This window comes from Eimeria maxima, genomic scaffold (genome assembly GCF_000499605.1).
Source record: "Eimeria maxima Weybridge genomic scaffold, Emw_scaff272, whole genome shotgun sequence".
Classification (NCBI taxonomy): Eukaryota; Apicomplexa; class Conoidasida; order Eucoccidiorida; family Eimeriidae; genus Eimeria; species Eimeria maxima.
The window spans coordinates 18,751-39,486 of record NW_013565570.1 but is presented as its reverse complement, the minus strand read 5'-3'; the positions used below and the strand labels follow the sequence as shown (position 1 = coordinate 39,486).

At 49.0% G+C, this 20,736-nt stretch overlaps 3 protein-coding genes across 3 annotated transcripts; 2 read left to right on the top strand and 1 right to left on the bottom strand.

The window, feature by feature from the left end:
• Window positions 1–2,435: 2,435 nt before the first annotated feature.
• Window positions 2,436–5,345, bottom strand: EMWEY_00025690 (hypothetical protein, conserved; the record flags this gene model as incomplete). The annotated part of the gene is made up of 9 exons (XM_013481098.1): window positions 2,436–2,500; window positions 2,788–2,861; window positions 2,986–3,125; window positions 3,308–3,400; window positions 3,538–3,629; window positions 3,727–3,891; window positions 4,058–4,224; window positions 4,407–4,568; window positions 5,050–5,345. 9 exons carry the CDS (start codon window positions 5,343–5,345, stop codon window positions 2,436–2,438), a joined length of 1,254 nt encoding a protein of 417 aa, XP_013336552.1.
• A 4,385-nt stretch (window positions 5,346–9,730) lies between these two features.
• Window positions 9,731–10,798, top strand: EMWEY_00025680 (Dpy-30 motif containing protein, putative; the record flags this gene model as incomplete). The annotated part of the gene is made up of 1 exon (XM_013481097.1): window positions 9,731–10,798. One exon carries the CDS (start codon window positions 9,731–9,733, stop codon window positions 10,796–10,798), a length of 1,068 nt encoding a protein of 355 aa, XP_013336551.1.
• A 1,827-nt stretch (window positions 10,799–12,625) lies between these two features.
• On the top strand, window positions 12,626–20,025 carry EMWEY_00025670 (Ojoplano variant B, related; the record flags this gene model as incomplete). Its single annotated transcript, XM_013481096.1, has 15 exons — window positions 12,626–12,697; window positions 12,874–13,902; window positions 14,059–14,125; window positions 14,287–14,384; window positions 14,532–14,777; window positions 14,946–15,063; window positions 15,165–15,296; window positions 15,472–15,649; window positions 16,114–16,225; window positions 16,707–16,983; window positions 17,103–17,162; window positions 17,746–17,900; window positions 18,166–18,295; window positions 18,406–18,653; window positions 19,672–20,025. 15 exons carry the CDS (start codon window positions 12,626–12,628, stop codon window positions 20,023–20,025), a joined length of 3,276 nt encoding a protein of 1,091 aa, XP_013336550.1.
• Window positions 20,026–20,736: the final 711 nt, after the last annotated feature.

Below are 20,736 nucleotides of genomic sequence, written 5' to 3'. Positions count from 1 at the left end.
CCCCCCCCCAAAAGGTTGAGACACTTCGGCTTTTACCAGGTGTCTCAACGCCAGTAGCACAAATAGGTAGCAGAGGCAGACAGGTAACAGTGGCAGGGTCACAGTGGCAGACACTTCCTGCCTGTTTGTGTCGTTTGATTGTATGCTAGGAGTTCCCGAAACTTTTCTGTTGGCCATCCCCAGTTATACGGTGGCTAGGGAAGGGAAGAAGACGTACAGGTTATTTGTGTACCTTTATCAAGCAACCTGCCCACAAGCGAATGCCTACAAGAACCTACGCTGCAATTACATCAACCTTCGTCGTATCTGAAGATATGCCGGCCGGTCTGTATAGCAAAGCTAGACACTTGTGCGATTGCGATGAGAGCGCGTCGTGAGTGTCAGGGGGTAAGGTGCTACCGGTAACTCTTAGCTAGACGACTTTTTGTTTGTACATCACAATCTCATCTGCTGCTGGGGACTCTCGTTGCATAATTAAGCGTTGCGCAGCTCTTCTGCCTCGTCTTATTTGTCTTTGCTTGACAGCAGGGTGAGTTGTGGGTGAGTGCACCGCCTACCATCTTGGTGCATTCATTGCGAAGCCACTCATCCGTGGCTTCGAAATGAATGCATCAAGATGGAAAGCAGTGGCGAGTACAACCCGGCGAGCGAACCAGTCCTGCTGAACGACGGACCATCCCCTCCATGACTCGGAAAACTGATATTGAGAAGACCGCTTGGCACCTGTAGACACCGCTCGTTGCGACTTCAGATATCCTAACCTGCACATAAGCAGGCAGCAGTTAAGTTGAACCTCTCCATGACGCTTTGTGAGGGCAGCAGCGCAGAGCCTAATGAATCTATAGGAATTAGCGCAATCTACTATTTTCTGAGCATCTATGGCTGCATTTCCAGGTGCAACGCTAATACACAAGTACCTTGAAATGCTAGTTCCACTCGTTTAGTAAGACTTCAGGCTCGTTCTTTCCCGCTAATGGCTAGAACGAACTCAGAATGCATATATTTGCCTAAGACTCGCTCTGTACTGTAGGCGCCTACCAATATTCAGTTGTAGAAAGAGCGACGGGAAATCTCCTGTAGCAGGTATGCGCAATCAAATATACAGAGAGTTCAATATACTAGCGTACAGAAGCACGAACACATTGTCCTAACTACGATATCCATCTGCAGTGCAGGGCGACCCAAAACATTCAGTTGTAGAGGTTGGTATATCACATGCATGCATACAAAATCGAATAAACAGATACTTGAAGCCACTGACGAAGAAGGCGATGCGCGTTAGACTACATCTAATGCCCACCTAGCCCCCAGCCCCCTAACCCTCCTGTAATTCGGCTCAATTGCTCAGGTTCAGGTGCTGTCGTGAAACTGGTTAGGCTGCTAGCCCAGGTTGCCACGCAGAGGTGCGTTAAACAGTAGGTTAAGTGGAGGCCATCCAGGCTGCCTAAATACAGTAGTGCAGCCAGCGGCGTTGGCCCGTATCCGTGTTTGGAGTGGAGTAAACAATAACTCACTGCACAGCTGAAAAAACAATAGCTACGCAGGCGTACTAAATGTAGCTTATAGATATGCATAAGCATGCATACGTAATAATTTCCCCATTTTGTAGGTGGCACTTAGCGGTAACCCCTACAAAGTACTTTGGGGCTGATGATGCTCGACAGCCCGCAATGCAAGCTTGCACGTTCTGTCCCTGTATCCGTAGCCGGGCACTGACATAATCATATTCCAGTGACTCCCAAACTGTTACTCTCTCGATTTGCGCTCTACTGCAGTATATGGTTGCGTTATTGCGTAATTATCTAACATCAGGCATTTCATTTTGGTTGGTGTTGGATGGGTGTTCTACTGTTTGAGTGTTAGAAGCTATTGCACTTGATTAACCAGCAGGACACCACCGCTTTGTTTCATTGGTCGTTGCTAGCGCACTTGAGCTAACCGCAAAATAGCATTTGCCACAAAAGGTTGGTGTGCGTTTGTGCCCAATGAGCTGCAGAGAAAGTCCTACACTGCGCGTTGAACGAGTTGTTCGTTAGATGGTCGTGTATTTCTCGTGGCAATGTGCAAGTATAGCCGTACCCTGGAAAGGCCGCAAATTTACACCACGGAAGGTCACACAAATGAGGACAAAACCCGTGCATAGGAATCCCTGTTCGCATGCCATACGCGCAAGCGAACATCCCCTTGAGACGGTGAATGCTGGCAACACCCACATAGCCGAAGTGTCATGTTTGCTATGTATTGGCATTTGCCTTCAGCGGATTGGATGAAAGGATGTGCCCAGATTTACTCCACAGATAACGCTCGTCAATCCACGATCGGCGCCTGCGTCAAACACCCCGCGCAAAAACTCAAGTAGAACAGGCACAGCTCGCTCGCTGTGTTATTTATCGCTATCAATAACATGTCCCTTGCCAAACGACCACTTTGAGGTGTTAGAAGATAGGACGATTGCATACACGCGTGGTGCTCAAGTTGTCAACGTCAATTTCAAATGCACCTGCGAGTAAACGAGCAAAAACACAAGGAAGTCATCATTCAATCTTGCTTCGGATAGGATTAAAAATCTGAAGCCTGTACTTGTGGACTCGTACAAGTACCTGCCCCAAACAACATAACTGCTGCCTTTCACGGAAGGTGAATTGCCGTGTCTAGTACTATTGCCACAGTGAAAAGACTGCAGTAAAAAGACTAGTGGCCGGCGTATGGAATCCGCAAAGTAAATTCAACTGGAGCGACCGATCAACACGGTACCGCATGCAAGACGAAAATATGAAAACAGCTTACGAGAAGAACCTGGTCCGGATTGACGCACTATGGGGACGAAGTTCTCGTCCCAAACCGCAGTATTCAGCCTCCAGCTGTTGCATATGCATAAAGCAAAGTGGCAGTGGCCAAGAGGCGTATGAGGATTTCGGACTGCATGCTAGGCTCTTTGCAGAGGGTGCTCCGTCACGTCTATCCCATTGGGAGTGGCACACGTACCTCCGGCTGACTTCGACAGTGCGAGATGTCCTGTTATCCGTGAAGGAAAGCAGAGCAAGAAGCTCGTAGCATTCTCCATGATTGCGCAGATCAGCCTCCGTAATATCTCTCAGAGGACTTCCAACGTCGCGTTGGTCAACCTGCGCTCAACAAAATGAACTATTCACCGGCATTTTATGGTTCCTGTTGTTGATTAAGTTATATTGTCAACTCCCCATTTCGTGCATTCACACCAGATAGGCGCGACGTGAGCCATACAATGCGGGTGAAGAATTCTGACAGCACCGTCGCTTTTAGACTGCACCGACTGTGTTGGGCTCACTGTGACAGTGATTGGTAACGCCATGAACTCCAGTGGTGTGTCCGTGTGGAACATAGAAAATTGTCGAATAGAAAGCCCCCCGCGGCGATGTACCTAAATGTAGCATATTGACATTCCAGTCATACCTTAAACAGGGGCCATACTGAACAATCTACCAATATGAGCCATGCTAAGCAGACAACAGGACAAACCCCACAAACAACGAAGAAAGGTGCAGTTAATTTGGTTACCAAAAAAAACAGCGCGAGCTTCGTATTGAAAAATGAGGTCTCCGTAATGTTCAGCATCCGAAATGATATCCGTAGACCGTCCTCCCCTGACTCTGCAAGCGCGCTCGCCAAACAAACTCACAAATGGTTTGTATGCCGGAGGCAACTGCAAAAATGAACCGTTCTAATTTTAAACAGTAGTCGCCTGACCATGCAAGTTGCTTTTGGAGCCGTCTTCGTTGCTCTTAATAAGCATTGAATCACTCGACGGCCGCGCCAAGTAAGTATGACTGGAGATATTTCGCTGGTATTGCTGCGTATCTTTGTCCACGCTGCTCTCTGATGCATGTCCTTCACTTGCGTTTGGCGAAGACGCTGTATACAGCCGCCACACCACAAAGTGAGCTTGAACATTGAAAAGCAAGAAGTTGTATATAGCTGCCACACCACAAATTGAACTTGAACATTAGGCAGCAGGCCTGAAATTAGGGCAATGCAGCCTGCAACGTGCAATCTGCAGCTTTTCCTGGGGAATTCTTACACTCTTCTTCAGGTATGCCTACGAGCAAAGGCTCGTGCAATGGAGCACTGGGCGATCCTGAGGGGTAGTGCATGGAACTACCCGATGCCGTACGGTGGTGGCTTGATGTGGGTGAAGTGCCCTCGTTGACAAAGGTGTTGTTTGACGGCGAGGCCTGGTGTACCGAACTGCATTTGCTTGGGGAGATGCACACAACATGAAACTCGTGAAAGGCAACTTTTCAAGTGCTGCAGTAGACGTCGAACAAGCCGACGGCCGCAAGATGCGGTAAACACAATCACCTACAAGTTCTTACTGTTAAGCAGGATAGGAAGGCAAAATGCTTAGAGTTCTTTGTACCGACCCTTACCCAGTTGTGACCACAAGTCGCTGGGTAAATGCTAGGGCCCATTTTCTCCTTGCCGCTGACGAAAACTTCTGGAAAACAAGTCCCAGAATCAGTGAATTCAGGAGCACACCCGTAACCACGATCGGGGTAACCATAAAGCTGGAGACACGGCATGAAGGGTACCTGGGAGATAGCAACAAGCCGAATTGGCATAATGAAATCTGACATACAGCAACAGATCCAATAAGAAAATGTGTCTACATATGCTAACGAACGCTTTGGCCTATATACTATTGCCTGCCCAACCGGGGTACATCTCGTGTAAAGTACCTGGGACTTCCATAGCCGATTGCGAACATTGTTTCGACGACGAAGAAGAAGTAGTCCCAGGCAGAACTCGAATTTCCCAGACACTCGCGTGCATTCGCTCCAGTGGCAACGAACAAAATTACTGCAAAGGGGCCCCAAATAAACCACACATTTACACAGACACCTCAATGCCCGTTCTGCAAAAGAAATCCGAAACATCCTCACAGAACAGGGACAAGACATCTAGTTCACAGAGGTGTCTTGCAAACATGCTCCAGCCTTGAAGATGGGTCTAAAGAGGAAGGCTAATACGTAAACAAGATAGAATTACTAACGCGATAGAACTGCAGCGCACATGACCACCGTGATGAAAACGAGGGCGACCAGCGGCAGCCAGCGGAGGGCAAGGATTGCGTGAAATCTGTCGTTAATGAGGAATTCAACATATCCACCAGATCGTCGGAAACGATGTTCAAGGTTAAGCCCTCCATCCCTTCGGACGAAGTCCCTTTGGAAAGACAAAGTATGTGTTACGGGCGTCTCCTCATCTTCTGGGAATTCCACATGGAACGAACGAATCCGAACTGTGGATCCCCATTCGTGGGGTGTTATGTGCTGCACTCCATCGTGCCCTTGGGAGTGAATCTTCATTTCGTTGCTGGCCCGATTACTTGTGTTTCCCTCGTTCCACTTCGACGGCTGCGGGTTAGCTGTATCAGTCCATGCTCCAAGGTGGCTATTCAGTTGAGATTCCTTCGGCTTGCCACGTCCCTTTGGTTTTCTCCACCCGGTGAATATGATGACCTACTAGTTGAACGAGGAGACTGATATATTTACCCTCGCAGTTCTGTTATGCTCAGGTTAGCCTATAGGAAACAGATGAGGTCGGGCTGGATGCGGTTAGGCGCAGATAACGAGATGCCGTGTTATAGGGAAATGATGGACAGGAACGCGGAAATGCCTTCCTCTAACTTCAATGATGTATGTGCATTGCTGGACAACTACTGCAGTGGCAACAACACGGGGCACACCGTGCCGTACGTAAACGGCGAGCATCGAGAGACAGCTCCCAACACAGGCGATGGAAACGGGACAAAAGCAGAAAATCCCCTTATATATACATATTTAACTTTGTAGCTCATTCGCATTCGCCCCGTGCTTCATATCACTGCGATGAAAAGGAGGCAATAAAGCCGGTAATCCCTTCGCTCCGTGATTCCGGTGTGGGAAGCAAGGGTGACAATCACCTAAGAGTCTACATAAAACGGCTCCCATAACATAGCTACTAACGCTCATATTTGCTAGACAAACCAATGGACTGGTCTTTCCTTAAGTGTGCAGGCGCTCCATGCATATGATCTTGCAAAGCTGCAGTTCTACAGGACGGCGTGCATGCGTTCACCCGTCGCATCGGTTTCCATCTAGCTGTACCAACACACCTTGGGATTTTGTAGGTTGTCCTAAATACTATTTGCAATTTAAATCAGTTTGCAACTCACATTGAGGAGACACACGACGCCGAATTATTTCGTGGTCCACATGCGGTGTGGGACTGAAAGCGAGTGGTGAAAGCAGCACAATAAACCACCCCCAGCCACCTACAACGCACAGTTTTCCGGCATACAGCTTTCAACAAACTACAGCAGAGGATATTTAGACTACGAACTGCACACTTCACGACTGACGGTGCCCTGGAAGCCCCTTAAATGCATTGACCCCTCTTCATCATGAGAGAGCCTTGTCAAGGTAACTCTAGCTTTTCTTCGAAAACGATTAAGCAGAATGTGGACCACCCCATTTGCCTCTCCACCTTGATGGAACGTCTTCATAAAGGGGGTCGTTGCGGTTGCCTCCTTGACGTCAATCAGTTGGTTAGGGGTACTCTGCCTTTCCTACTAGCATCAAGATTTCCCATGCACCCAAGCAAATATGAACCAACTCCACCCATCAAACTCTAATTTGCGTCTCGGAAGTGGGTTTGCTGTTGCTACACAGTGCGGTGATGGATTGCTTGCAGCAGCTTCGATATGTTAAAATATGCCCTTGGAGCACAGGCATGTGTGCTAAACCGGAACGTTGCACGGTTTCCATAGTTGAGGCAGCTACCTTGTATTTCGCCCTACCCGCCAAGAACCACCCAACCTAGTTGAATCTCCCTAACCTGCAGTTGGGTTAGGGGTAGAACAGTTCGGCTCGCCCTCAAGCGTAGCGGCAATCGCGTATCTACAATCACACTTTTTTTTAAGCTCAGGCATACAAAGAGTGAACCTTGCATTTCGCCCTATCCGCCAAACACGGGTGCTTGTTTGTATGCTTATGTGTGGAAAATGTGGTGGTGTACTTGCCGCAATGGATTGGCATGATATGTAGTGGTATACGCGCTTCCCATTACTTGAAGACCCTTTGCCACAGTATATTGGCATGACATGGCATTTGCCGCCACTTAAACACACTGTTGGCGCTAAGCAGAGATAGTGACGCCATTATACTAAGCTGGAAGCGTGGCCACCGTGAAACTAAGCTTCAATGAGTGCACCACATTTTAAAGCGAGGTGGTCGTCTCCTAGCTGAGGGATGCACCTGCTCCTTCGCTGCATTCCCTTGCCACCAACAGCTATTCTTCACAGCAAGGAAATGCTGTAGAAAAGGATGGATTGCGCCAGGGTAGTGTGGAGTACTTAACTGCAACGAAATGGCATCCTTGTGCAAGCTGAGTGCCGATATTTGACTGACTCTGGGGTCGTCACAAATTGCCTCTACCGCAAGACACACAATATATTTAGTCCATTTACTTACGAGACACCGGAGACAACTGTAAGCATAACGACCGCTTGTGTTTGTGCCACAGCACAGTGTAAGACGTACAAGCCGGTGCACCTGGCACCCGGGAATGTAATACATGCAATAGTCATTTGATGCACCTTTACACCCTCCGGGGATGTTACCAGAATTTACACTCATCACTGCAAGCGAGCTGGCATAGTCCGTCCCACCAGTTGCTTTGTTATTTGGCTAATGGCAACCTGTAATGCCCTCGGCTTACCTTCCACCATCTTCACCAAATATGCGCTACTGTGATGTAGGAAAAGATAAACGTAGGACCGAATGCATTCGCCGTTGCTGAAAATCCTTGATGTTGCGCAAAATTCCAATCGCCAGATAGTGGCTAGGTGAAAGCGCATGCAGCCCCTCAAAGCCCCACAACGCGCAATAAGCAAACACTCCCATCCTGATCGTCCTTGGCGCTGTAAAATGACTAAAGGAGAAAGGCACCAGAAGTGCGCTCTGCATATGAAAATTAATATATACAAGAAGTATTTGTCAACGGGAAGCAAATAAGGTGAAGGAACTAGACTGTCTATGCTGGAGCAGCCACGCAGTCAACGCAGTATCGACATTACCCATAATCATTCCCCTGCCCATATGACAAAGCTTAAGTAAATGGAGCATAGCCGAAATCCCCAACAACCCTCTCAGGGGGCAAGCCCTTCGTCTACTGAGCACCCTTTGACCCCCCAGGAACAGATTCCCCTTATAGTTCTCCATGTAGACATCGATAATGCTGTGACAGTATCGACGAGGTACGCTAGAGACTCTGAAAGTGCAAAAAGAGGGGTTTTCCTTGGTGCGCCTGTCACTCGGTTCGCTTCTCATATTTTGGCCGAAGCAACGTGGGGGACAGTAAATTCAGCGTCTGGGGAGTGGTTCCCTGTAGGTGTCTCAGACATACACAGCTTTCAGAGTAGTCAATGTAGCTTTTGTCTAGCAATGCATTGAGATAAGCTCTAATATGCAGGTTGGGCGCCGGATGCACCACTCGCTGTTGCCGCATTGGCGGCTGTTTGCTATTTTTTTCAGAGGGATGAGGATGCAGAAGCGGTGGAGGGATGCTTATCCTTTGGCGAATACTTGCGCCTTCGTTACAAAAATTCTGCCAAACAATCCGCAGATGCAAGTCCCTTTTTTGTTTATTATAGCCCTGTGGTCCCTGCAGTCTCCTGTCAACGGCAAAGCAACATTAACCTAGTGTCCCCATTGTCTCATTTCGAACAGCTGGGCTGACAATGGAGCCGAAACACCCAAAAATGAAGGTGTTGGTGCTTTCTGAATGATGTTGAGCAGGTGGAAGAACTAGAGCAGCAGCTGCAGGCTTTTGGAAACTGTGCGAAAGTGAAACGGAAGACGCGGAAGGCTGGTAATCCTAAAACAAGTTCTGATCAACTAGAATCTGCTATAGGGGCTCTCCGTGAACGTCATCGCTCCCTTCTGAGACGCTTTATGCTCCCACCAACCGTCTGCATGGCTTTGGGATGTGAAGCACCTGACCTGAATAGGGTACTGGGCTGCGAAGCTGAGGCCGTAAGTGAGCAACACTTAACAATCACTGTGGTTCAGCAACGGTTCAGCCTGTTCTGTCTACCACTACCGCTGACTAGGCGAGAGCGTGTAAGCAGAGGCCTCAGAAACACCTTTATAATACGACTGTTAAGCAGTCTCTATTGACTGTTCAGAAACTTGATTCGGGATCTACAGGTAGTGATCCCCTTGAGGCCTGTCATGGAGAAGATGGAGCCCCTATTCTAAAGTGTCCGTCTACACTGCCCTTACAGCTTCATCGCGGCTACTGGAGCATAGCTCCCAGCTTTCTAAGCTTGCTTTTTAGCTTGGTCAGGGCACGTAGAGCGTTTCGCCTTGTATTTCACACTCGCCGTTCTTCAAGCAGCCCAGTTCTTAAAGCATTTCTCCGGGAATTCAACTCGTTGTGCGAAGGCAAGCACCCAGCCTTCGATGGAGAAAACCGAACAAAGCAGGTATAGAAAGAAGAGCGGGCTGGGCCATGTATTCTTACTTTGCAACTACTGATGCACTAAGGGGTACCAGGATTGGGCTACGGGGCCCAGTGTGGAATAGACTAAACACTTGGGTCTTGCTCATTGTGCCTCTACGGCATACTGCAGGTGTTTCTGGATGGCACCCATGGTAGCCCTGACCTGCGGATTTCCGACCATGCCATGGGAGTAATGAGCGTGTCCACAATGCAAACTGCGAGTGATGGCAAATGCGAGCAGCACTGCTTCACTGCGCAGCTGCCACATACCCTAGTTATGCCCGCTGCAAAGAGATGCTACAAAGGTATTGATGAAGTATTTGCTGGTCTCGTTTACCAGGAACTAGAAGAACATAAAGCGCTGTGCATCGTCCACAGGCCGATGGATTTTCCGTGCTCAAGCGCTGAAGGCCATCAACTGGAAAGCGTTGCAGGGGATTCCGACCGCTCATTCACAGTGGAAGAATCCTCAGCGCGAACGGACAGCACAAATGATTGGGTAACAGCGGGTGCCAAAACGCTGGAGGCGCAGGACAATCTCTCATACACTAGTCCGCTAACGATCTTGGTAGATGGACAAGACTTGACACGTTTTCACGTCTGTCTCTCTTCCCCCGGAGTTCAAACGGTTGTCGACGGCATTGTGTTTCTCCACACCCTCTCGCCGGTTGATATTTTGAGCCAGCAACTTATTAAGCTACAACCCATTTCAGGGCTGGAGAACGAGGGGATGGAAGTTTGCAATCCAGAAACGTTACCATCCAGTGGTAGCGTGTGCAGGAAAGGGCGAATTGAATGCGGAATTGTTGCATGCCACATCGCTCCCAGTCAGTGGGATTTCCTGGCAAGCTCCGACTGCCTAGTTGCAGCACTGGCAAACTCTGAGAAAAAACGCCTGCAACTTTCAACACCCAACCAGCTCTGCTCTAAGGAGGAAGTAGCTGATAATAAGATTCCGACACTGCATGAGGAGTACAAAGGGTCCTCGGAAGAAAGCATAAACCAGGATGCCATCAGCGACCGCGGGAACCCCTTCCAGGGACTTTCTGGCATCATAGGAAGCCAAACATTACCCACCGGGAAAAATACGGCTCAGCCCTTATCAGATGTGGTCTACCTCATGGAAACAGTAGTGCCTGTATTGTATCCTGCTCTAGAAGCTGTAATTAGAGACCGGCCAGATGACCCACTAGCCTATATTGCATTTTACCTTCTTAGACATTCCACTGGCTACTCTCGGACAGCATGTCCCCTCCAGAATTCCGGGGCAGTTTGATAATGTAGTTGCGAACTGCCTGATGCAGAAGGGGAACATGTTCCCCGTTTTAGTGCCAGTGCAAACGTACCCATATCCGCGATTGTTTTGTGCATAACAGGTGAAGACAGATGTATCTGAGTTACGCCAATATTAATACGCTGCCTTGAAGTCTTTTCTGCATCGGGTTTAGTCACACAAACGCTTACTGTTTGCCGCCGATTCTGCTGACCCTAACGTCCAAGCATCCATTTTGGAAAACTGGCATAAATGGCCGATAAGGAATGCCTTTAACAAATAATTTCCTACACAAATGCAAGGAAGGAAATATTTCGGATGCTGTATCTTTTACGATGGTGCTTTTGTGCTCATATGTTGGGTTTAGTTGTTCTTTCTAGCCTTGATAACTAAGAGCACTTAGCATGCGTGTGACAGACTCAAGCATTCTAATAAATATGCTACGAGCCTGGGAAGACTTAACGCCGGTGACTGGGGAAATTGGCAGAGGTTCACGAAGTGCTTGCATGTCACGCATGCCCCTGCATAGTTCATTTGCGGACACTGGTGCTGCTAATGCTCATTGTGAATCTCTGCCAATTATCCTATTCTTCCTTCACTTCGGAAAACTCACATTTGCTGAACGTAAGCAACTAGACGTGCGCATATTTGCGTTTCGGCTTAACAAACTCTGGGGTCCAGACGCCTCAAGTGCAGTGAAGGCGAAATCACAGTAGAGTGCCCTCAAAGCAGCCGCCCTCCCATACTCTAGGCGTCCTGCGTGCAACAGCCCAAGTGCCTGGATCTGCGGGAGGGGAGACTCTATGCCATCAGCAGCGACGCACCTGGCTGTAACTCCTGCTGCAAGACAGCCCCACATGCAAGGACAACCGAACGCTATTGGCTGCATACAGTTGCGTGTAAAGGAACCTGCAGGGGCTAACACAGTACGCAATTGTTGAAGGCCGCAGAGTATTTCTGTGCTTGATGCATGCTAAGGCCGAACTTAGCAGCCAGCGATGCCAACTTCGGACAAACTGTGCATACAGGGAGTTGACTTCACCGGTGCTTGATGAATAAGCCATAGCGCCACTTAAACTCACTCGTGCACAGCTGCTACTCTATTCTGAGACATTTTGGTTCAAACGTTATGCGGTCATTGAGTAGATATCCGGGAGCATACATTCGTAAACAACAGCACGGCACTACAGGCTACGAGAAGCCCTGCCGGGTAACTGCTCTTCCTCTACCGCTAAGGGCATAGGGTCTGATATTTTCGGCCACTCAAATTCAAAAACTGTCGAAATAAAAGTACTTCGGGGGCGTTCTCCAAGGGCAAGCTCGCTCTAGAACAGCGGATCCCATACGCCTAGCTGAATGTGTCCCGGGTTGTGCCTCGAATTGCACTTATTTTTGCATTTCAAGGCCATATCACTTGGGAGCATGTGCTCAACAGATCGTTTATATGTTGCGGTGCCCAAAAAATCCATCCCACATGCGTTCTGTGAGGGGGGCTAGCGAGGTCACTGCGGTGACACACACCGCCTACACACACTACGTTCGTCAGTGATTAGAGTTGGTTGTATGGTAGGCAATTAACAAACCCAAAAGACTACATAATATATTTTCTGTCAAAAACACATTGAAAGTAGGTGACAGGTAGATCCTGTCTTCAGAGGCAATGCCCTGCAGGGCAACAACGGGTCACGACCACGGGCGTTCCGTAACATAGCAGTAAAATAAAGTTGTCTATCAGCGGAGTATGCTTTTAGAGACTATCGCAAGAAGGGCCGGTGAAGTGGAAGTGCAGCACTTTTCTCCAGGTTCGGTGCCGAAGTGAAGCTGGTTTCGATGGATCCCACCACTGGTTCGCAAGTCACCCTTCCAGGGGACTCGGAAACAGATCCTCCTACAGGACAACATGTAGGTCCCTCGCTTCCTATGATTTCCTTCTTTTCTGGTACTGCCAAGTCTAGCGTTCGCACTGAGATTACTAGCAGTTGAATGCAGGCGTCCCTTCAACTGACCCTGCGTGCAGACGGCACTGCAAGCGTGCCAATTGTGTGCATCCAAGTGCTGTTCGGTTTTCAATATGGCAGGAGGAGGGCCTACCAGATGGTCTTAGCAGTAGTGCCTCTGAAACTCTGCAGCGAAGGCAACTGCACGCAGAGGACGAACAACACTCAGAGAGGGATCGAACGGATGACGTAGCCGACAGACAGCAATCTACTGATCACCCACGTTCAAACACCGAAGAGGATGGGACCGAGTTGTTGCAAAGTCAGCATAGTGGCAATATTGACAGTTCAGCTCCCATTAATGAAGATGAGGAAGTGTGTAGGAGCAATATACATGCAGGAGAGGGCCATCAGGTTGAACTCAATGAACAGCAACTGCCACTGGCGGAACAGCAGTCAGAGACAAATTTGGGGACAGGCACGGCCCCAAGTGAGCCCCAAAGGCCTGTGGAGGAGGAATTGGCTGAGCACAATCAGGAACAAATTCAACAAATTCACTGTGGAGAGGATGCTCAGCAGAGTGAATTTACGAACAATGGGTCAAGGGAGCAAGATGATAGGCAGAACTCCGATGAGAGTCAGTTCCAGGAGGAGAGACAACAACCAGGGGAGGTGCAAATGCAAGTGGAGGATCACCGTGTTCCTGGCGCAAGCGGCAATACACAAGAACACGAGCCAGAGCTGCAACAGTGGCATGATGAACAGGGGCAAGGTATTCCTCTCCAAATGCCCTCACGTGGCAAGGAGAGCCAACTTCCGGACCCTCTGCAGGGTGAAAACGCTCCAGATGAGGATCAGACTGGAGATATCACTCAACAGCAGGACCAAAGTCTTCCAATGAAGCCTCAAGCAGAAGAAGCCGCCCAAGCAGAACGTAACAGCGGTGGCGTTGAGGAGGGCACCCCCACAGGGACCGGGGCTGGAGCCTCCCGGCATACTCGCAAGGCAAAAACACCGAAACGCTCAAAAAAATCGCATGGCACTCACCCGCCCGTCGACACAAGCACTGAGAGCGGTGCCGCCTTCAAGGAGACGACGATGAAGAGAGCAACGGAGATTTTGTTCGATGCAAAGACAGCCACGGCCCTTCAGAGCCTCTGTGCACTGCAGGTAAAACGTGGGTCGGGGCATCTAAATATGCGAAGTGTACAATATTCGCTTCATGCCAAATAAGTGGTTGCCGGTGTATTGTGATGCTTACGACGTTCTGGTGAACAGCAGCAAACGCCTGGTGTTGCATCATCCTCAATGCCCGGAGATTCCCAGGAACTCGAAGAGGTTGAGAAGTGCTTTGTTTTTGGAGATGATGAAATCGAGGCGGAAGTCTTAGAAAGTACAATAGTGCACTTAATATCTTTGCCGACGTTCTGCAAAGTTCAAGAACATTTAATATGCCACCTTCTGAAGGCGCGTCCGCGTGCACTTTGACAAACTGTTTTTCTTCATCACATTTGCTGCGTTCAATCCTTGTGCTCGGTGCCGTGTTCAATGCAGAGGAACGCGCTGACAGGTTGCAGCGCATCGAGTCCCTTAGAACTGTTGCGATTGTACGCCAGAATATCTCGACGAAAAAGGCCTTTCAGGCTCTTGAGGTTCGGAAGAGCTGTTCAATAAAGACGAAAACGTTTTGCAAGCAATTTAAACTGGAGCTTCCTCTAGTTAGTTATCCACTGTACACTTCGCCTTAGGCCCAGTTGCGCAATAGGAACACTACTTCAGCTCCTTCTTCTGGTGTTTAGGAAGCGTTGACGAGCGAAGAGGTGGTAGTTGGTTTCGCAGAAGGCATTCCTGAAGAACAGAACCGTCGGGTTACAGAAGCAGGGGAAGTGCATAAGAAACAGGAAGAACGCCTGCAATCACAAGCCGACCGACTGCGTCAGGAGGCTCAAATGATACGTGACAGGGTTGTACAGCAGGTGAAGAATAAGCAAGCTGAGTTCAAAGAAGCCAGGAAGGTGGCTGCTCGAGAACATGATGAAAGAGAGGTAAATTCTGCCTCGCCAGCTTCCAATTCACCCTGGCGCAAACCCCATGAATGAATTACTCATTTTCCTCAACCTTCACTATTGTTGCAAGTAGGAGGATCAACTGTGCAGGCGGAGATGTTACAAACACTGCAGTCCTTCCAGCTGCGTTTGGAAGCTATATTACAGCACCGCCAGCTGGAGCTGCTGCAGTCGTACGGTTTTCTAAGACGAGATTACAACACAACAAATTACTCCCTTAAGGGGAAGATTCCTCGGGCAGCCAATGCTGCCCTGGGCTTAGAACGTAGGGTAAAAACCCTTTCAAAATGACAGCAGCATCAACAAGAGATTGGTCTGCTAATCCAGCAAGTAATGAGCAATTAAATATCTTTTCTGTTTGCGAAGGAGGCTCTGAGGGACCCAACTGGAAGATAATGCCACAGACGCTGCGGCTGCGCCTTGACTTATGTCGGGCTGTAAAGGACAGCGTCCCCAGAGGGCAATACGTTATGATGGCATCGGTGTGGAACCGACTGGGTAGGAAACGCGCTATCCCTGAAGACTTACATAGACAGGCGCATACGAAAATTTCCACTTTGTGGAAGCTGGAAGTGGCCTTCACAATTGACGGAAAGACCCCGCTTTTCCAGTTGCGATGTCACCAGGGGAACCACTACTGTAGAGCTTTGTGTTTTGGTACTTCTGCATTCAGGCGGCCACCGGTTAGTGTGGAAGTGTCTCAATAAAGAGTTGTCTTCTTCCGAAGAGTCCAAACAAAACGCAGGAGAAAATGCTGCCCCTGGAAGTAGTCCATGCACGTTGGCAACCGGGTCCTGCGCTGTGTCTGCTCCTGTGGCATTTGCGGCAATGTACTTCAGCGAATGCCTAAGGTTAGTTTGGTGGTTCAGTGGAGACACCCGAAAACGATATGGTGTACTGGAGGCTGAAAATACAGAACTGCAGATCCGGATAAGCGCCGAAAATTAAAGTAGCCTCTGCTACAAGGCACATAAACACAACACAGCTCTAATAAGAGCTCCTGTGCAGACCTGCAGCATACAGCTTGCAGGTGTAGTTGATCCAGCTCCCCCGAGCCAGCCTATACTGCGTCTCAGCAGAGTTTCGCCACACTGCGCTTGATTAATTCGAATACAAGTAGTCTCCACTTGACGGCAAGAGCAACCTATAGCCATCGACTGGAAGAAAAAGTATTGGTGAAATATTTCTCAAAAGTTGCTAAGAGAGCCACAAAAAGCCTCTTGGAGAACTTGCAGTAATTTGAGGTGGAAATTACGTCGGAGCACTGTGAAAGTGGCTAGCGGGAGGATTGCTGTTTGCGGGGGCTTGCACACAGGTTTGACGAAACACTGTATTTGAACTGCCCCTCTGAAGCCGACATTAAACCGTCCATGTGCTTAGTATTTCAGCTGTACCTGTTGCGCGGTGCAGTCTCGCCTGTAGACAAGGTGAGCAGCTCCTGTTGAATTGCACAGTGATGGCATGTAAATGGTTTGCTAGCTTATTCCGCTCGATTCAAAATACGTATCCAGCAGACAACTACCCGGTATATGAACACAGAATTTTCACGACAGTTAGCAACACAGAATTTTCACGACAGTTAGCAACTGTGAGCTTTTGTGGAAGACCAGCCACCTTCGTCTGCATACCTCCTAGGCTGAAGCTGCAAGGAAGTTTCTGTGTTGTGAAGGAAATTGAAATTTTAGGTTGTTGCTTGGGGGGCGTTTCCTTTAGTTGGTCCAGACTGGCGGATAGTCGAAGGTTCTTTCAAAGTGCGCTTGGCGACGTAACTCTTTTGGCTCCCATTCGTCTGAACAGGCTTGTTACCGGTGCTGTCATTAACAGTGCAATAGCGTGTGGCGGCAATGGTTGTAGTGATTGTGACACTTTGATTCAGAGCCTCTGATTGGTCCTGTTGCGCAAACGCAGGTTCCTTTGTTTTTAGGAGAGGTTGACACTTCTATTCAACGATATCTTGAGATGGAAGATATGATACGCACACGACTAGACAAGTGGCTTTGCAATCTCTACTTCCGCGTCATTCGAATGCCGAAAGAGATAGATGGCATCCAGGAATTTGAAGTCCCTCTCCATTACACTGCGCGAATGCTCAGCATCCCAGATGAACTGCCTCTCCCAGTCGACATGCGCTTTTCGTCCTCCGCTCGAAACAGCCAGAGCATACGAAACAGCCGCAGTAGCACGGGTAACATACTTGCCCCTATCTCCTTCTGCCAGAGCTAGGTCAGGGACCAAGCATATACGTTCGTCAACTCACCTTGAAATCCAGTCTTGTCTGCCCCTACATTGCGCTAAATAATGCAGATAGTTCCTCTGCGCAGAAGATCTTGCGGAGCATGCTCATGAATAGGGAGACTATCGAAGGTAAGACAATTTCTTGAGCAATTAGCGCACAATGAGGATATTTAAGGTCCTGAGCAGGGAGAAATTCTACCATCGCACTGGCAAATATATACTTCTCTTGGTCGCTAAAAAGGCCGTTACTGCTCACTGATTTCTGATGCCAGGCCAAAATTTTCAGGACGGGGAACGGCAAGCACGTCATCGCGCACTAAGCTACGGAATGCAGCCCTTTTCAAGAGTGACAGAACAAGACCTAGCTTCATACGAGTATTCACGTGGGACAATTGTAACACGTTGCTTCCCCAAAACGCGTATGAGAAACCCTTGTAGTTGGAAGCAGGCTGCGAAACGAATCTGCATCTATTTTGCTGACTCTGCAGTGATATCCGAGCAAACGTTGCTTCACAGAGGCGTAACTGAAAGGAAGCTGCGGCACATTTGGGCCGAGCTCTTCGAAGAATATTCTATTTCGTCGGATATGAAGGAAATCAGTGGGCAAGACAGCGGGAAAGGAGAAGGGCCGTGTTGGCAACTGCTTGATGACCAAACTACTTCATTGGTTCATGCGCACCAACATTGTCGGTGTTTGATGGTGTCTCTTCAGGCTTGGCAGGGGCTGCCCTGTTGTTCGCTCTGGGAGCTTTGTGGTTCGCTGTCTTTGTCGCGCTGTTTGGATCATGGGTTACTCTGAAGGCATGTAATATTCCTGTCTACAGTGCTGAAATTACTGGCCTGTACATCCGATTCGGATATGTCCAGGTAGGGCGTTTTTCGAAGCTTCAAAGCCGCATTGAATTTTCCAGTATTTGCACCCAGTAAACGGCCACTTGAGACGTGAGTTTTGCTTATTAAACGGCTGCGGCACCGAAACCTGATTCGGGCTCTCTTATTTGCAGAGCACTAGAGTGGTGACAGAAAGTTTCAGTGCAGCGCTGGTCATAGTGTAGTTCTTGCTGAACTTTGCACCCGTTAAACAGTGGCTCTATTCGGCCCAAATCTCTTGCGATGCCATTGCTACCTGCAGGAATTGCTGTCACTTGGACCAGCAGCCTTGTATTCTGCCAGCGGCTTCGTAGCTGCTCTCCTTGTGTTTGCAACATTGTGCCTTATAGCCCACTTGGCCCACTGCTTCGTCGGAAGATTGCCGAATGCAGGTAATAACTTCCGGATGACCCCCTTCCCCACTCCACGCGAGTTGCAAAAGTGCGCTTCAAACTAGGGAAGGGACTGTGCCAAGTTGCCTGCTGTTGTCCTACCACGGCAGGTACAGCAGGAGGGCACTTTGAGGTACTCATTTGGCTTATTTGTTCAGCATACCGTTTCATGGCCCCTCTTGGAATTTGGGTCTTGATCTTGCCGGCCCTCCTGGCACTCATTGAAGCTTGCGGGAGTGAATATTCTGGGATGACATTTGCTCTCTATAACTGCCTTGAACGAGAGTTTGCTTCAGGCGCCACAGGGGTTGCTCTCACTGTCCTAATGGATCTTGCATTCATGGCATTGAGTTCAGTCGTACGAAAAAATGACAATCCCGCAGCTCTGCCACGCTTTCTGCCCTGTGACGACTGCTGTACGCTAGCCCAGCCACGTCTATCCTCAATCGTGTGCACGCCAAACCACGAGCGGACAATGCACTGATGTTGCTGGTTCAAACTTGCCCTGTCCTGCAGCTCCTTTATTACTATGCCGTGGCAATACATCACAACGGCCGTGTTCTAGATTGCCATCGGAGACTAACATCAGACTCAGCAGCGTTCCGCTTTCCAAACGACACTGAAGTGTCAGAGAGGTATATGAAGGCATGCTGCTACACAGCAAAACAGTTTGTGGGGCTTGATGGGGAAATCAGACGAGTGCAAGTTACCCAGCTCCGAGGCAAGTGGCGATATGGAATTCCCTGTAACAATAAAACTACAGCATGCAGTAACCCGGTGTGAAGTTAGCGTGTTCCAAGTTGCAGCGAACGACAAGCCACGTTAGCTGAGATTAGCACGCGAATAAAAAGTAACAGCTCACTTGGGTTGTCGGAGTCTCATTATAGCCTGAGCCCCATTACTTGTCACTATTTTCCCATTTGCCGACCATATGTCACCTCTCTCGGTCAACATACAAAGTACAGTAGACGCTGCATACGTCCTCACCTGTACGGACTACCGAGGCAGAACAACGGTCTGACTTTTCGTGCAGTCTTGGACTGTGGTTCCACACCGACGGAAACTGCTGGAAGAAAAAAAGAAGACGCTGTGACAACGTACATCGCTATTTTTACGGTGCATCCAAAGACCAAGCAGCAGACTCTGTACAGGCACTTCCTAAGGTTAGAGCCCCTAAAAATACAGTCCCTGTAGCACAAGGCTGTTGCCGGCCACTTCGGCAAAAATTTGTGCTGAGTGCGTCTTAAACGGACCTGACGACTGTAGAAATCATAACTTTAGATTTTCCGAACTGCGGATGCAGTGTTGCTCTGAAGCGTCATATGCCACTTTCGGTGGTAAATTGGCTCTGCGTTGCTTATGGTCGCATTTCACAGACGGTTGCGGTCTGCAGGCACCCTGACGGCACAATTCTTGAGCAGCTGTACAGCGTGCCACTAAACCTGGAGCTCTCAGCATCCAACTGCCCGGCTGAGGTGAAGCAGTGCTCTTTTGAGGAGACGGGGTTCCTTCAGCATCAGCCGACAGAGTCAGTTATGACTTTTGAAGAATGGCGTCAGAGGAGATTTGGTAATATGCGCCCGACAGTAATTATGGACTCAGCGGAGGAAATGCTACAGTGCAGTCCAGCGGAGCAAATTAAACAGATTGAGGCACCATTCCTTGTCGATTGCCTTGATCGAGCACCCATGGACGAAGAACCGCCAACAGCTTTACCGCAAGACGGATGAACCCGGTAATCGCAGCTCCCGAGCACGTCGGACGGCCTTGAAGTCATGGAAGTTGATGCCTTATTCGCCTGGTGTCCAAACAGAAACAGCCAAAAAAATTGATACCCGATATTTGCGGCCTATTGGCTCCCGATGTGACAAAAATCAGTAACTATTTTGCACTGGACCGGACCATTCGTTGTGCTACTAGCAACGGTGCTGCTCTCCGTCAGGATACACGTGTTTTCCACATACCTTGTCACACTGCAGCCGCACAGCAAATCATCTCACACATATTCTGGATGAAAAACAACGCTGGGGGCTTCAAATGAGATGTGAGTTCGACACCGAAAGATGAGCTTTAAACCCAGCTTGGGATAGGCCCGATTATCCTCCCCCACTGTGCAATGGAATCCCAAATCATTCACTTTATAATCAAATCTGTCCTTTTAATAAATTCAAGAAGACTTTTGGAAAGCATGAGCTATTCCACAGCAGTTGGAAAAGTTCCCCGGCTCGACCCCTGGCCACGAGCCAAGACGGCATTACCACACGCAGTGGTTAACCAGCCCTCCTTGAGCCTGGGAGACAAGGGCTCGAACTCTGATACAATCTGTCAGATAAAATAATACTTTATTATAGAACCAGAATGAACCACGAAACGGCCGTTCAGGCCAGCCGCTCCGCGAGACACTGTGTTGTTTTTCCACTGGACGTGAGAGCACTGGGCTG